Source organism: Arvicola amphibius, chromosome 3, assembly GCF_903992535.2.
Source record: "Arvicola amphibius chromosome 3, mArvAmp1.2, whole genome shotgun sequence".
In the NCBI taxonomy this organism is placed as follows: domain Eukaryota; kingdom Metazoa; phylum Chordata; class Mammalia; order Rodentia; family Cricetidae; genus Arvicola; species Arvicola amphibius.
The window spans coordinates 133345280-133363339 of NC_052049.1; the positions used below are offsets into that span (position 1 = coordinate 133345280).

Here is an 18060-nt window from a genome sequence, read left to right on the forward strand (position 1 = left end):
CTTCTGTGATGAGCACAATCCCCAAAAAATGCAATAGATGCTGTACCGACATAACTGTAAATTCTGAAGTATATTAATTAGAGGATACCACCTTCATGCAAATTAATTTTATATAGCCACTATCCCAGTCTGCCTCTGTCAGATTTCTCCATTAGCCTGAGGATTCTGAATATGTTCCAGTTTTGTTGTTGTTCATTGGCTGTTTTCCCCTCATGTATAACTATGGTGGGAATAGACCCCTCCTAAGGTCCATGTAACAGATGTATTGGTGTTCTCATTTACTCTCAGAACTGGTGACAAAAAGAGTGTGGCCTGGAAGATTCTTCCAAAGAAGCCATGTAAAAACCTGATGAATACACTGAATAATTTGCACCAGCAATTGGCAAAATGTAAGTGGATAATCTAATTAAGGATGTAACCTAACCTGAGAAAATGACCGACTGCCTGAATGACTTTTCTCTTTTAGCTAAAGAAATATAGGGAATGTTTGCATGTCATCCTTGTTCAGGGCCCATCTGCTCTGAATAAATTCCAGTTTTTATGACTATGCTGTTAAAGTAAGTAATACTTTAACTGATACTCATTTTTATTTTAAAGAAAGTTATAGCTGGATATTATGATTCACACATGTAATCACAGCACTTGGGAAACTGAGGCAGAATAATTACCAAAATTCAAGGCCAGCCTGAGCTACATAATAAGTTCCAGGCCAGCCAAGCTACTGGATAAGACATTATCTTTAAAAAATAAATAAATAAATAAATAAAAGCTATTTTAGTCTGACGTGTTAACAGAAGCCTGTAACCTAGCAACACTCTGGACAGATGCAACAAGAAGATTGCTGCAAGGTCAAGGCTAGCCCTTATACACAAGTCCCAAGCCTATCAGGACTACACAAAAAGGCCCTGTGTCTAAAAAGTTAAGGAAAATTGTTGACTGAGATTTCTGTCCTGCCCAGTTCCCACAGTCATTAAGTCCCAAAGAAATCACACAGAGGTCTACATTAATTATAAACTGATTGGCCTTAGTAGGCCAGGCTTCTTATTAACTCTTACAATTATATTAACCATAATTCTTGTCTGTGTTAGCCATGTGGCTTGGTACCTTTTTCGGCAAGGCAGCCGCATCTTGCTTGCTCTTTGTCTGGCTTCCTTTTTGGCTGAGTGACAATTACAGACTGACACTTCCCTCTTCCCAGAATTCTCATTGCCTCGCCTATACTTCCTGCCTGGCTACTGGCCAATCAGTATTTATTTAAAACACAATTGACAGGGTACAGACCATTGTCCCACAGCAGAAAATGTTTATAGCCAGAACTGGTGGCACATACCTTTAATCCTTGCAGGCAGAGGCAGGCAGTTCCAGACCAGCCAGGTCTACACTGTGAGTTACAACCAGAGCTACATAGTAAGACAGAAAGAAAGAAAGAAAGAGAGAGAGAGAGAGAGAGAGAGAGAGAGAGAGAGAGAGAGAGAGAGAGGTGTTTACAGTCTTTAAGGCAAATAAACACTGAAACAAAATTTGTTAGAAGCCACATGAGTGATTTATAAGTAAGCATTTTACAACTTTTAGTTTTTTATAAGGCCATTTTAGGATAATAAAATTCAAAAGGGAATTAAAGTGGTTATTTTCTTGAATTTTGCCATTACTGAAATAACATGAATAAATAAGGATTGCCACTGGTATATTTTCTTCTTATATAAAGCAGAAAGCTCTAGAAATCTAAGGTAAATGATTTGAAGTGCATTAGAAAATGCTAATGTCAGTGAAGTAAATCAGATCTTGACCTCTTCACCTAAAGTCTTGAAACAACCTACTCTTTGCGAAAACAAAGAAATTAACCAAAATGAAAAATAATTTTAGAATGTGAAATGCTTTAAGGGAAAAACTTAGGTAAGAACATATCTTGACAATGATCCAGAATTACTGATAATAATTAAGATTGAGTTCTTGAATTCTCTCAGTCTTGTAACAATGGTTTATTCACTGCCTGTGGTTTAATACTTAGTTTGTGAACTATGGCCAGTGGTGATGTGGCAACACATATGGGTCTCATGTATTTTGTGCTTATGTATAGTGTATGTAGATGGTGTGTATGTATATGCGGTTGCACACATGCTCCGGCCATGTATATGGAGGTTAAAGGGCAACTTTTAGGAATTAGTCCTTGTTTTCTACTCCGTTTGAGTCAGGTTCTCTCTTCTTGTTTGCCACTGCCCTGTATACTTCACATTCTCCTATTTTTGCCTCCTATGTTAGGAGCACTGGGATCACTTATGCAGGTACTACATCTGGCTTTTTATGTGTGTTCTTAGAAGTCTAAACTCGGTTGTCACGTTTGCATTCCAAGAGCTTTCACCCACTGAGCCTCCTCCCCAGTCCTGTGAACTACTCTTAAAGCTTAAAGCTATAGGTGCTTAAGTGATACTGATAGTTTAGATGATTAACTATTCCTTATATCTTAAAAAGTCTTTAAATTTTGAACCAGTTAGGAACTTTTGTCTGACCATTGAGAGTAGGAGCGCCATCACATCTAAATGGAATGTATTTCTTACCAATGCATTCTTCTACGTCACTACAGCACAGCTATGGAACTCAGGAAGGTACCATCGAGCACCCTAATCTCCAGACCACGGTCAAGTTTTACCATTTTTTGTTCTGTTTTGTTGTTGTTTTGGTGTGTATATAAAAGCAGTTGCATGGTGTATACATGTGGAGGTCTTCCTCTATCATTCTCCACCTTACTTTTTGAGATAAGTTCTCTCAGTGAACATGGCATTTACCATATTTTTTTTTTTTTTTGGTTTTTCGAGACAGGGTTTCCCTGTAGTTTCTAGAGCCTGTCCTGGAACTAGCTCTTGTAGACCAGGCTGGCCTCGAACTCAGAGATCCGCCTGCCTCTGCCTCCCGAGTGCTGGGATTAAAGGCGTGTGCCACCACTGCCCGGCTCTGGCATTTGCCATTTTGACTAACATGGCTAGCCATTGAAACCCTGAGATCTCCAGATGTCTTTCCCTTTTCCTCCAGCACTGAGGTTACAGATGCATGCCACTATGCTGCCTTTTATGTGAGTAGGGATCCAAAAACGGTCCTCGTGTGTCTACAATAAATACTCACCCACCAAGCCTTCTTCAGCCCAAGTTTTGCCTGTTTTGTAAATAATTTTCTTTATAGCAAGAGGATCCAGTTTTAAATCAGAAGCAGGTAGTTTCAAGTCTCTTCTATCTCTTCTTCTCTAAACCAGTTCTTCAGTTCTATTATCTTCATAATATTGCTCTTGCAGAGGACCCAGATTTGATTCTCAACACCCATGTGAAGGCTCATGCCATCAGTAATCCCAGTTCTGGGCGATTCAACAGACCCAGCGCACATACATATGTGCAGGCAAAACATACACAGAGTAAAGTAAATAAATCTTTTTTTTTTTCAAAAAATGGTACTAACATTGTCTAATGGTCCTAATTTTACTTTTGTCCAGGAGTCCTCATGTAAAATGAGGCCATGCATCATTGGCATGAGTGCCTCAGACCTAGTAATGCCCTCCTCCACTATTTCTCCTTAGTGTTTTCTGTTTCTCCTGTTCTTGAGAGGAGTTCTGATGTCTATCAAGCTTTTCACTTGACCATAGTCAGAAGAAAGAGAAGAGATTCAAACAGGCTTCTCTGGCATAAACTTACTCCTTACTACCAACTGGCCTTACCATTGAGTTGTCTAGGAAGAAGCCTTTTGTTTTTTAAATCATTCTTTTTTTTAATCCTGCTGGCACTTATATTTTATGAAGAAAGAGGTGGAAAGGACTGTGTATTATATGTATCCAGTGTTGTGGTTGTTAAGAACTTTCTTTACTTGTGTGCATATGCATACATATGTAGTTAGAGCACAAACTTTTTCTGATGATGATTTAAAGGGATAATTTTATGTGTAATTCAGGTAAAAATATGCTGAAGAGAACCTAAAAGTGGTAGAGAAGGTTTTCTTGAGGTTTGCATACTATGAAGTGGTATAAATAAAGAGTTATGGTTATATGAGCACTTTTGAAAAAATAAATTTGCATTAAAATCAGTGTGAGCCTTATTTTTTATAGACTTCAAAATTCAAACTATGTATTTCTTCACAGTGCAGCAGAGGCCAAGAGATGATGGACTAATGGACTTAGCAATGAATGATTACGATTTTAATTCTGGGAAAAGGCTGCACATGATAGATTTGGAAATCCAGGAGGCATTCTTGTTTTTCATGGCCTCTATTTTAAAAGGTTATAGATCATACTTAAGGCCAATAACACAAGCCCCATCTGAGACAGCAACAGATGCAGCCTCTCTTTTTGCTCTTCAAGGTGAGTGGTGTGATACAGTTTTATAGCTTTCATGTTGTTAAGGTTAAACCTATGACAAATCACTTGTTTTCTGAATAAGTAGTTCATATTTAACAAAGCACATATCCACTCTTTGGAGTGGGCGAGGACTAGCTCTGGTGATCCATTTCTATAGGGCAAATTCTTTGTCTGGCTCATTAACTGGACTCCTAGTAAAAAAGACACAGAGGGAACTGTCTGGAAGCTACAGAACTCCTGAGAGCATTTCATTCCACTTCACTGTGTCACTTTCAGTTTGGGGGCTACCAGGCAGTACTGAGGATCTGATCACCTCCAGTCCTGAGCGGTCTCATTTGTTTTATTTCAGTCTACTTTATAACTATCATTTTCTGTCTGTGCTGCAAAGGGGAAAATAAGGAAGTTGTATTTCTTGCTATATGTTTACTTTCTCTTGTAGTATTTAATATTTTAAAGAGAAATTCATCTAGTAAGTATGTACTTAGTGCCGTGAAGTTTTGAGCATTTGGTATATATTAGAAGCAAAAGAGATACAGCCATGAAAAAAGAAGACATGGTCACTTCTTTCATAGAGTTTATACTAAAAAAGATGAGCAATTAGAAAGCACTAAGTAAACTAATTGAATTAAACTTTAAACTGTATATACAGAGAGAGAGAGAGAGAGAGAGAGAGAGAGAGAGAGAGGTATGGAAGAAGAGAGAGAGAGAGAGAGAGAGAGAGAAAGAGAGAGAGAAAGTATGGAAGGAGAGAGAGAAGGAGGGAATGAGCAGAGAAAGCATTCACACAACATGTAAAATAGTGTACAAAAGTAGCATCTGCAGAAATTGAGACATGCTAGTTTAAGTGTAATCATCAAGACAGTGAGATAATTCTGGGTTAAAGGTTGAACTGTGTGTGTCCCTTTTCTACTGCTTCTGCTGTTTCTTCTCCATTTACCAAGTGCTTAAATTTTGCTTTGTTTTCTGTAAGGTAGTGAACAAAATGAGAATATAGATGACATTGTTGATCAAGTTTCTTATAGAAGAAAATTTTTCTGACTTTATTCTCACATTATCTATTTATATTGAATAGCTTTCTTAAGAAGCCGGGACCGATCACATCAAAAATTCTATAACATGATGACCAAAACACAAATGTTTATTCGCTTCATTGAGGAATGTTCTTTTGTCAGCGATAAAGATGCAAGCCTGGCTTTTTTTGATGATTGTGTAGATAAAGTAAGTAGTTTACTGTAGTCTACAGCTTATTTTGTGTGACTGCTATAAATGTTATGTTATTGTTTCTATTTGTAGTTTATAACAAAATCTAAAATAATTTTATTTTCATAATTGACCACTTACAATAAAAGTTTGGGCAGCCTGCTAGATTACACACATACTTTTATTATCTTTATTTTATTTATTATTATTAATAGTGGTAGTTGCTGTGTGTGTATGTCCTCAAGTGTATGCATGCACACACATGTATAGAGTACAGAAAACAACTTTCAAGAGTCAGTTCTCTTTTTCTATCATGGGTTCCAGAGATGGAATCAGGTTTTTGAGCTTGTGTGGTAATCACTTTTATCTGCTAAGCCATCTTTCTTAAAATATGCTTTATTAAGATTTCTTTTTTTAATTACTGATTGTGTGCATATGTGAGGGAGGTTGTATACATAAGTGCAGTGCCTGGAGAGGCCAGAAAAGGGCAGTGGATCCCCTGGAATTGGAATTATAGACAGTTGTTTGCTGCTTCACCTAGATGCTGGGAATCAAATTCAAGTCCTCTGCAAAAGCAGTAAGTGCCTTTAACCACTGAGCCATCTCTCCAGCCCCAAGAGCATACTTCTTAAAGGGATTTTGTAGGAATTTTATTTTTAACAAGGTTAAGGTTAGGTTCCTAACTCAGTCTTTGCACTTACAGAGTAGGACATTTTTCCAAGCCATGAACCTCCAACATACTGAGATATCACATGCTAAGAGTAGAGGGCATTGCATAATAGATGTCCTGTAACTGTTTTTACATCCAGAGTGAATTTATACTGTATGTTAATCCTATTTTGAATTCATACATGAAAACTATCCATTTTCTGCTCTGTCCTTGTAATATTAGGTGAGATGGAGCTGGGTTCATGCTGGAAACAAAGAAAGCAGGAGAACAGTGCCCCTAATACAGTGTCTAATCTTAAGTAGGATGAGAATGGTCGAGTTGCCTAGCATAGGCACCTGAGTCCCAGCCATGAGCAAAGAGCTTGACATGGGACTCAGAACAAAGAGAAAATAACATCCTTCCTGGGGCAGTCAGCTTAGGGTATCCACTTAACCAGGGTAAGAAGAGTATGGTGGTGATGGTGGTGTGAATTTCAGGAGCCTGCATAGGGTGAACAAAATGGGGGTTGGGTATAGCATGGGATGGTAGACTTTGACTTGGATGAAGGAAATGCCAGCATGGTAGGCATGAAATCCAGTATGTACAGGTTTGTCAGGTTATGGTGAGGAAGTCATCTGCATGGGAGCAGAGCAGTGAAGAGAGGAAAATGATACATAAAGGTAGGAAGAATGTTCAAGTCAGTAAATGTGTTCAGAAGATGAAGATTCTCATGGCTAGGAAATTTACACATACAAACTTAGAAGCAAAACAAACCCTGAAATTGGAAATACACTATTGATTTTTCAATGATAGACAAAGATACAAATAACTATAGACAAAGTGCATGTATCTGTGTGCATATACATATATTCCGTAGCTGTGTATATTGAGAGAACCTGAGAATATCCACACTTTAATAACAGTATAGTATAATATGCATAGACATTGTCTTTTAGATATCAAAAGCCATCAGGACTCTTTGGAGAAATGATTAGTTACAGATTTAAGGCAAAGAAAAGTCCAAGATAAACTCTAAGGTGTCCTATAATAGGGAGTAAGAAATTGCCCCAAGAATGATAGACATATAAGACATGCACAGAACCCATTTGAAGGGGATACCACTGTCAAATTTGAGTCAATTCAAGCATCAAATGTTAGTAACAAATAATTAACCTGTTGAATAAATAGGAAACTATAAATCTACACAAACAACATTGATAATTCAAAGTCTCATAAGAAGCAAGATCTAAACATAGTTCACTATACCTCCCTACAAAGGAAATATGAATTGAACTGTATAATGGAAAAGCCTGGTAGATACCACATTAAAATTTAGTGATCAAAGTGGACATCATCAGTAATAGAACACAATATCATGTACTCCTAAGAGATAATATCTTTGTTTCTTTTCCTGCTACTAGGATACTTTGACAAAAGCTACTTAATGGATAAAGGGGTTGTTTTAGCTCATATTATCATGTCAAGGAAGTTAAAGCATCAGGAACTTGAGACAGTGCTCCATAGTCAGAAGACAAGAGCAATGAATGTATGCATGTGGTTCTCAGCTTGCTTTCTCTTCTGCAGTCCAGCATCCTCTGCCTAAGGAATGGTGCCACCCATAGTGGTATGGGTCTTCCCACCTTAATTAACTGAGATAACTACCCACAGACATAACTAGAGGCACATCTTTCAGATGATTCTAGATTCTGTTTAGTTGAAAGTTGACACTAACCATCACAATTCCATCTTCTGTCGATTTGTGAGCCACTGGGGTCCCTGGAATTGAACTCCTGTCCTCTGCAAAAGCAGAAAGTGCAGTTAACTGATGAGCCATCTCTCTCCAGCCCCATTTTTCAGTATTTTAATAAATATTTTAAGCATATCTTATAAAAAAGTATTGACAAAAATAGGATGTCATGGCTGTAAGTTTTTCTCTAGACCCCTTTTTACAGAAATAATTGTGTGCACATTAAGGGAGAGGGATTTTCCATATGGTACCATGTCTCTACTGGTCATATGTGTGTACTTCCTTTATGAACAATGACATGCATCTGTATATTCCCATGCCAAGCTAACTGAATCACATGGGACCAAATTCATGGTCAGGGCTTAGCTAATAACATGCAGTAGTGAATAAGCTCATTAATCCACTTGGGGACACTGAACTACTTTGCAAACTTCAGTTAACAATCTAAAAGGGAGAACTTTTACTTTTTGAAAAAGAATTGTTTTCTTTCTGACCCTTTCACTGTATTTTATTCACAAGTCTGTGTTTTAGTTAAACTTACACTGTGATGTCACATGGCCTACGGTTACCTACTAATATTGTAAGCTGTACAAGACTTGTAATTTTACTCCCTTTCTTAGGACATCCTATTCTAAGGAGATATCTCAGTTACTGGTAGTTAAAACTTTAGATTTTCTAGTGTTGTCTGTGGGTCACTTAAGATTTATGTGATGGGAGTCACTGTGATGGATTATTTGAACAATCTCTTTTGAAATATAAATTCTAAGGTGCTGAAGAGATGGTTCAGCAATTAAGAGCACTTGCTTCTCTCACAAAGGACCTGAGTTTACATTTCCACATGCTTTTTTATAACCTATTTTAAAAGTCTCAATCCTAGGAAAGATTTCTTATGTACATACATTAAACTAATATACTTAAAGATTTTTCTGACTAAGCAAGAAATCAAAGCTGAGAAATGTGATGGGCTGTAGCTGAGTAGCAGAGTTCAGCAAAAACAAGCTAATGAAATCCCGAGAATTAGCATGATAAAATATAGTTTTTGTATTTGTTTTGTTATAATTCAAGGGACACTTTATTGGAGAACTAGTATCACAAGTCCTAGTGTGTGTTTTAGTAAGCTTCATGTGCAGTTGGAGCAGAGGTTAGTTGTCTCTGGTGTTATGGAGCAGAACTTCCACCCCAGTAGGAACACTAGCATAAAAATTCAATAAATACTTTTAATCTGCATTCATTTTCAGAGTGTCATATGTATACTTTGAGAATAATCATTTAGGTGGAGGCTGTTCCTTAGTTGAATCCATTAGAGCTCATTTTTTAGGTGAACAAATCCTTTTACCTTTGGAAGCATAACTATGGAAAATAAATAAATTAGATACGTATCCTCCATCAACCATGCTTTGCTTGAATGCAAATCAGACATACTCCTTTTTTGATTTTAGCATATCCAAACTGAAAACATGTAACTCACTTTTTTTGGGGGGGGGGGGTTTTCAAGACAGGGTTTCTCTGCAGCTTTAGAGCCTGTCCTGGAGCTAGCTCTTGTAGACCAGGCTGATCTCAAACTCACAGGGATCCGCCTGCCTCTGCCTCCCGAGTGCTGGGATTAAAGGCGTGCACCACCACCGCCCGGCTGTAACTCACTTTTGAAATAAAAAATGAGGGGGCTGGAAAGATGGCTCAGTGGTTAAGAGCATTGCCTACTCTTCCAAAGGTCCTGAGTTCAGTTCCCGGCAACCACATGGTGGCTCACAACCATCTGTATTGAAGTCTGGTGCCCTCTTCTGACCTGCAGACGTACAGACAGAATATTGTACACATAATAAATAAATATTTTTTAAAAATGAGTAATGCTGAATAGAAATAATAGAAACAACATATAAGAGTTATTTGCATTTTATTTATGACTAATTTAAGAGCCATGTGTCCTTGTTCTTCACACGATTAAAATTAAATCCACACAGTCTGTTCCTGTAGGAAGGTACTTAGACAAGGTCAGCATTTAACAGATAGTCAGATAAGATGCTTCTCTTGGTTTTTCAAGTTTTCATTTACAGTGTTTTCTGAGCATACCAACATCTTTTGGAAGAATTATTAAAGAGACTATGAAAATTCCTTAATTTTATCCTGCCATGGGGTGTTGGATTTTTTTTCTTTCAATTGAGACAGATATCACTGTACTTTCCAAAGACAAAGAGAGATGTCCAGCTGAAGAATGTAGGATTTGTGGCATTGCTATATTTACAATACAATGCAATTTTAAATGTATAATGGAAATTTTTGCACATTTAATGTCTTACCAAGGTATTGAATTTATAGGTCCAATTTAAACTGTATTTGATTTTGTAATGCTAAGAAATACAAAAACAATTATTTTACTTTCCTTGAAGTAAACAATTACTTTACTTTTGTCTTCTGTCTGTTACTAATTTATCTAGAAACTTACAAAGAATGAAACATTCTTTCAGTACATCAAGTTATGCATTTAAGTGTTAAAAATTCTTGCTGGAACACTCCATTTTAATTGTTTTAATATGAACTGACTGTCTTCTAATCTGTCATCTATGATTTTTCCCCTCCAGCGCCTTGGTAATTGTATTAACATCTCACTGGAGTTAAATGCCCTGCTTTCAACTCCTGCGTAGTAACTACTTTCTTGGTATACTTCCTGGTCTGGTGACACCTGTCTGAAAATACCTTCTCCTCTACTACTTGATGGCTAACGTGGTTGAATCAGTATTTGAAATTCATTCATTGCTGCATTGTCTTTTACTGCCCTGTGAGATATTGGCAAGAAGTCTAATACTGTCTTGATTTCTAGATCTTTGTGTCTGTTCTCTTTTTCTATCAGGGTGCCTCTAAGTTTCATGATATCTTGGAATTTTAGGGAATGTTGGAATATGGCATTTCTTTATTCAGTGTATTGGATGGGTGTAGATACTTCTAACTTAGGAATTCACTCCCTTCACTTCTAGAAGTTTTTCTTTACTTCCATCCTGCCCCATCTGGAACTACCTAGTCCAATCTTCTTTTTTTCCCCTCAACTTAATATATTTATTGATTACTTGGGAATTTCACATAATGCATGCCAATCCCACCCATACCCCATCCTTTGACCTCCCCCCACAAAAAAAAAGAAGAAAAAGAAAAAAATATATACCAAGTCCAATTTGGTCACAACTACACAGTGACCAGCCCCTTAAAAGAAAGCTGAGTCCTTCCCCATCCCATCCCTTGATGCTCTTAATTTTTCCCTTTTCATCTCACTTTCTGTCTTTCTACTTTAAGAAAAAGAGAGATTGTGATATAATTATATCATTTTCCCCTTCCCATTCCTCCTAGCTCTCCCGTGTGTATCTCCTGCTTTCTTTCAAATTCGTGTCTCTTTTTCTTTAGTAGTGGTGTTTGTGTATTCCTAAATACATAGTTACAGACTACTCAGTCCATATAATATCAGTTGTATATGCATGTTTTCAGGGCTGTCTATTTGGTACTGGATAGCTAATCAGTGCTCTTCCCTATGTAAGACTATTTCTCCTGCTCTCAACTTTTCCTTCATTGCCTGTAGTTCTTTGTCTAGAGTTGGGATCTTGTGAGCTTCCCGCTTCCACTTTCTCATGTCAAAAACACCAATTTTGGTGTTGACCTTTTTCTGGTCATGTTTAGGAAGCCATGTTGGTGAGATTTCATTCATGGGTAATAGCTTCTGACATTTCTAGGAGACATAGTCTCACAACAAGGTCTCTGTTCCTCTGGCCTGTACAGTCTTTCCACCAACTCTTCCATGATGATCTCTGAGCCTTAGGTGCAGAAGCTGTGCTGTAGTTCTATCAGTGAGCTTCACAACTTGGCATTTTGATCAGTTGTGGTTTTCTGTAATGGTCTCCATCTGTTACAAAAAGAGGTTTCCATTATGGGGGCGGAAACTTTACTTATCTGTGAGTATGAGGACTAATATTTAGAAGGTAGTTAGGGATTATGCTGGATAATAATGTGGAGGTTGCAGGTTCTCTTCCTAGGTCCATAACTTCACCAGCTTTGTATAGCTGACTAGGTTTCCAGTACCAGGCACAATTTCCCTGTTTGTGGGTCTTAACTACAATTAGAGAGCTGTTGGTTACTGCTAAGATACACTTGCAACTATTGCATCCTTTGTGTGTAGGTATCATAGCTGGGTGGGACTGTTGGTTGCTTCCCTCCTTTGGAAACTTGCACAGCCCTTCTGATACCATGATAGCTAGTCCTCAGAGAGGAGTCTGCCCCATTCTAGGCTTCTGGAACTTCTGTACAAAGTATTTTTAGTAATACGTACTTCCCTTCCACCTCTGGAGAACAACCAAGAACAATAGCAATAGCCTGTAATGTTTCATGAGTATTTTAGATAACCCTGATCAACAAACAATTCAAAGGAAAGTGTCTCATCTCATTCCTGGTGTTAGAATTTTTGTTAGATGGTCTATGGCTCTTGGGGGTAGCATTGTTAGCTTATATGGGAAATTTTCATTTAAACTATATGTGCGTATTTATACAACAACTTAAATGTATTTTAGGTAGACAGTTATACTATGGTTCCTTATGACTTATTCATAGTGTTATTTTATGCTCTGCCCTCCTTCATCTGTACTTATTTTCCCTCCCTCCCTAATTAGTCTCTTTTTTCCTACTTCCCTCTTCAGATCACTTAGGCCCTGCTATTTTCCTCCTACTTATCTTTGCCCCCTTCCACTTTTTGACTGATTTCTTCATTTTCATTTTCCAGTCCTTATACTTTTATTTCTGATTTCATGTTTGCAACCTCTATATAAACTTACTGAATTTTCCTTTTTGTGACATCTTGTTCTTAGCTCCTGAACATAGGCTGATTTGTTGTGGTTGTTTTAAAGGTTTCTTCTCCCTGCATTATCTTCTCTTCTGGGTACCACAGCTCCACTATTGTTCATAAATGTAAAGTCCCTCTGATTCTCTCTGAAAAACAAGCAATAACAGCTTAGCCCTCTCCCGGCATTGATGAGAGATAGTGTTCTAACTCTTGGGTTGTGCCATGAATCTGGGAGTCCTTGGGTGAAGGTACTAATGCTCTTGCTTCAGTCTCACCTCTATTCCAACTGCAAGGGCGTGTGTGCGTGTGTTTGTACAGTGTGCATATGGAGACCAGAGGTCACCGTCAAGTGTTTTTGTTTATTGCTCTCTGCCTTTTTTTTAAAGATTTTTCTTTTCTCTCTTTATTAGTTCTTTGAGAATTTCATCCAATGTATTTTGACCATTTTTGCCCTTCTTCCCCAACTCCTCCCAGATTAACTCCCTTTCCCTACCCACTCAAATGTGTGTGTGTGTGTGTGTGTGTGTGTGTGTGTGTGTATGTATGTATGTATGTGTGTGTGTGAATGTTTAGCTTATCAAATACAGTTTGTGCTGCCTATACGCTTGGAAATGTGGCCTTCCACTGGAGTGTGGTAGATCTACACTGCCTTCTTTTTTTCCAGACAGCAAATCTCACAGAACCTAGGACTCAGTGATTAACTGAACTAACTTACCCCTGAGTCCCAGGGGTCTTCCTGTCATCACCCCTTCAGCATTAGAGTCACAGCTGCATGACTCCACATCTGTCTTTTACTTAGCTGCTGGAAGTCTGAACTCCGTTCTTCGTGTTTGTATGGCAGGCAGTTTACCCACTGAGCCCTCTCCCTAGCTCACATACAGCACTTTTTATGACTGACAGCTGAAGTGTTGTAGAACTCAACAGTTTGTATTTAGACAATGCCCCCGCTTCCTTTCTCTAGTGCCAGGTCAGTGTTTGAACCCCAGCTCTGCTATTGTCTCCCTCCAGTTAATTTTGTCTTGATTTTTTTACTTCTAACTGCCTTATTGTCATTCTGGTTGGATTTTTAAAAATCCATGAAGGTATTGTATTTGTTTTATTCAGGCAGAAAGCCATGTAATTATTATTTTCATTATCAGTAACTGTACTTCATCCAGTGAATTTACTCTCCTTTATCTGCCTGTTGTTTGACGTGTGCATTACTTCTAGTTACTTACTGTTGTAAACATACAAAAACATCCTTAGTATTGGTAGGTGTTTTTTTTTAAAACATATTGGCTTTTTTCTAAAATAAGAATACAGTAGAAATATTTGAACAGATCTTCTTTTCTAAAAATTAATATACCAGGCTGGGTTTGTAACTTAGTTGTAGATTGCTTGTCTAGTATAGTAAGACTCTGGCTCAGTCCTCAGCACCTCCAAAACAAGCAAACCAATATTGAGTGCTGGTACTCATCTAGCTTTTTATATTCATTGTATCCATGCTGCTGTCAGCATAGAAGCCTCCTCTCCAAGCTACAGAAAGAAGCTCAAAGACAATTTTATTAGATTTTAGGAGAAAAAAAAAGAGCAAGCAAATCTTGTAAATCTTGTAAATCTTGGCCGCCTTTGAGGCACGTGGGAAAGAGAGAAAGCCATGCCTTGTGGGCTGGGATCTGGGAAAGGAGGTGTGTTCAGTGGTAGAGGTTGGCAAGCAGCTGAGTGGCGAAGAGGAGAGGGAACTTCAGGAGAGTAAAAAAGACGAGATTGTCAGGGAAAGCATGCCTAGGATTTTGGTATCTAAAAGAAAATGATAGAAAGAAGAATTAATGTTATATTTTCTGAGTTAGAACTCAGAAAGCAAGCAGGCTTCCTTATGGAAAGCCCCATCCACAGTAGCCTAAAAGTATTTGACAAGCTCAAGCCTCTTTTATACCAACAGATTTTTAAATATCTTCCAACAAGATGGAAATAAGTGGTTGTTCTAACAATAATTACTTTGTTTTTCAAATACCAAATAATACATAGCACTAATACTCATTATTTTAATTGAAAAATAAACAATATAGAAAATCATATAAATTAATTGCTTTAGTGGTACTATCAGTCGCATTTAGCATTTTGATAATTGTGGGGTTTTGGTTTGCAAAAGAATATATAACAAGCATAATCACCCTCCTTTAAAAAAATTAGAACTAGAGAACTGGTCATAGTGACATAAACCTTTAATCCCAGGTCATTGGAGGCAGAGACAGGCAAATCTTGTGAGTTCCAGGCCAACCAGGGCTACATAGTGAGACTATGTCTCAAAGTAAGTAAATAAATAAAATTAAGACATAGACACACACAAAATTAAAAGTAGGACTTTCAAGATGACTGAGCAGGTTAAGGCACTGTTTTGTTTCTAGAGATAGGTTTTCTCTGTGTAATAGCCCTGTCTGTCCTGGCACTCTCTTTGTAGACCAGGTTGACCTAGACCGCAGAGATCCACCTGCCCCTATCCCTGAGTGCTGAGATTAAAAGTGTGCATCACCACACCCGGCTCTAAGGCACTTTTTAAAAATAGTTATTTAGGGGCTGGAGAGATGGCTCAGAGGTTAAGAGAACTGACTATTGTTCTGGAGGTGCTGAGTTCAATTCCCAGCAACCACATGATGGCTCACACCCATCTATGGTGAGATCTGGTGCCCAGAACATTATATACATAATAAATAAATTAAAAAACAAAAAATAGTTAGTACACATTGATGGAAATGATGCATTTAATTAACTGTTCCCCTATGGATGAATTTTTGCCTTATCACTGTGGCCTTTAAGTATATTTTTAAATTCTTTCAGGTGGATATGGACAAGAGTGGTGAAGTTCGGCTTATAGAACTGGACTCTTCTTTCAAAAGTGAACACACTGTCTTCGTGACACCACCCGAGATCCCCCATCTCCCCAATGGTGAAGAGCCCCCATTACAGTACAGGTATTCAATAACACAGTATATGAGGTTGACAGAGGAGCAACCATCGACTGTGACATAGCATTCTAAGGACTGTGGTATTTTCAAAAATACAACTTAACAGATAGGCAAGCCCATCCCCATCCATTATTAAGTTTTGCAGCACAGACAGAAAAAATAAAATTTTTATAAGCTTGGATAGATCTCTAACTCTATTTAAGTATCCCTGTCAATATTTCTTAAATTAGTAGATTAGACAATACTCACATGTAGCACTTTTATTAAAGAATTTTGATTTTTAGTTTGTACAAAAACCAATTTTCTTATTCCTACCCCTTCTTTATTGCCACATACACAATGGTTAGTATAACTGATGTACAAGGATTATAAATTATTAAGATAATAATTATTAAAATTATAAATGTAATTTATGTCCATTATTTGCTCCCTTAGTTTGTATGATACAAATTTTAAACTATTCATTTTTTGATGAATTTTTAAGACATGAAATTTCAGAATTGTTGACATTTACCATTGTTAAGTTAGAAATTTTGTAAGAGACTGCTGAGAGATTGATATAGACGTAAGTGATGCATTATCTCTGCATTCAAGTCTAGTGGGGAAGAAAGAAAAGTCCTGAGCACCGCAAAACAAGAGCTGTGAGGAAGGTAGATTTGTTATTTTAAGTGCTATATACATTTATTTTTTAACCTAAAATTGTATTTCCTTTTATATTTTAATTTTTTATTCTTCAGTAATATTTTATTTAAAAGTTATAGTACTATTTCCTTAATTTTCATTGAGTCACTGTTTTTCTTTCTTCCAAAAGTGGGGTCTTAAACCCACTAGCTAACTTGCTAAGCCAATCAAGATAATGTGAACCTAACCCAGTATGCTGATAGGTTACACCTACAGCTCCTGTTTCCATCTTCTTACAAGAGAGTATAAATATCTTTTTGCTTTGCTTTGTTTTGTTTTGTTTCAGTTTTTGTTTTTTCAAGACAGAGTTTCTCTGTGTTGCTTTGGAGCCTGCCTCTGCCTCCTGAGTGCTGGGATTAAAGTTGTGCGCCACCACCACCCAATTGAGTATAAATATCTTAATCCAAAACCATAGCATTGTTGGCTGTCTTGTTTGAAAGAATATTGTTTTCATGAGCCCTCTACCACCAGGAACATAAGCAAATATTCTCTATGTATTTATATGAATGCTAATTTTTAAGTTTGTTGGGGTTGCTTTGGAATTTGATATCAAGTTCATTAAAGTGTATTTCCTCTTTTATTTCTAGATTATATTAAGTCTGTGTTTATAAAAATAATATTTATAAAAAATAGCAGAATTATTTGTTGAATATATCTTATCTGATAGAGAAATAGTTAAGTTCTAAGTTAATAAGTTATTTGGTCATAGTTCTTCTAGCTAGTAGCAATCTGTCTGTGGTTGAAAAGCAATTTCTTCTTCTCTGAAACAGCTATAATGGATTTCCAGTTCTCAGAAACAATTTATTTGAGAGGCCTGAAGGATTTCTACATGCAAGAAAGAACAAGCTGCCTTCAAAACCCAGCAGTCCTAGTAGCCCTTCTCCCATGTTCAGAAGAACAAAGCAGGTGCTTTAAAAACCATGTTCCTCGTGTATTCAAGTAGACAGAGAGTAACCTGATGCTCATCCTCCCTTGATAATCTTTTTTTTTTTTTTCCTCATGGTTTATTTTTTTTTATATTTAAAAATTTCCATCTCCTTCCCTCCTCCTCCCCCCTCCCTCCCCTCCTTCTCCCCTTTCTCTCCCCTCCTTCTCTCCCTTCCCTCCCCTCCCCTCCACCCATACCTCCCCTCCCTCCCTCTCAAGGCCAAGGAGCCATCAGGGTTCCCCACTCTATGCTAAGACCAAGGTCCTCCCAACTCCCCCCAGGTCCAGGAAGGTGATCGACCAAGCTGAGTAGGCTCCCACAGAGCCCGTCCATGAAGAACAATCAGAGCCCAGAGCCATTGTCCTTTGCTTCTCAGTCAGCCCCCGCTGTTGGCCACACTCAGAGAGACGGGTTTGGTCGCATGATCCATCAGTCCCATTCCAACTGGAGTTGGTGATCTCCCATTAGTTCTGTCCCACCGTCTCCATGAGTGAACGCACCCCTCTCGTTCCTGACTTTCTCCCTCATGTTCTCGCTCCTTCTGCTCCTCATCGGGACCTTGGGAGCTCAGTCCAGTGCTCCAATGTGGGGCTCAGTCACCTTCCCCATCTGTCGCCAGCTGGAGGTTCCCTCACGGTCCTGACTTTCTTTCTCATGTTCTCTCTCCTTCTGCTCCTCATCAGGACCTTGGGAGCTCAGTCCGGTGCTCCAAGGTGGGGCTCTGTCATTTTCTTCATCTATCGTCAGGTGGAGGTTCTATG

The 18060-nt window shown here is 38.0% G+C and overlaps 1 protein-coding gene across 1 annotated transcript in view; it reads left to right on the forward strand.

Moving 5' to 3' along the window:
- Positions 1–18060, forward strand: part of Dennd4a (DENN domain containing 4A) — a 116182-nt gene that overhangs the window by 66304 nt on the left and 31818 nt on the right. Inside the window, 5 exon segments of the mRNA XM_038321740.1 lie at positions 289–389; positions 4118–4336; positions 5406–5551; positions 15563–15696; positions 17142–17277. Coding sequence (XP_038177668.1) covers positions 289–389; positions 4118–4336; positions 5406–5551; positions 15563–15696; positions 17142–17277 — 736 coding nt within the window.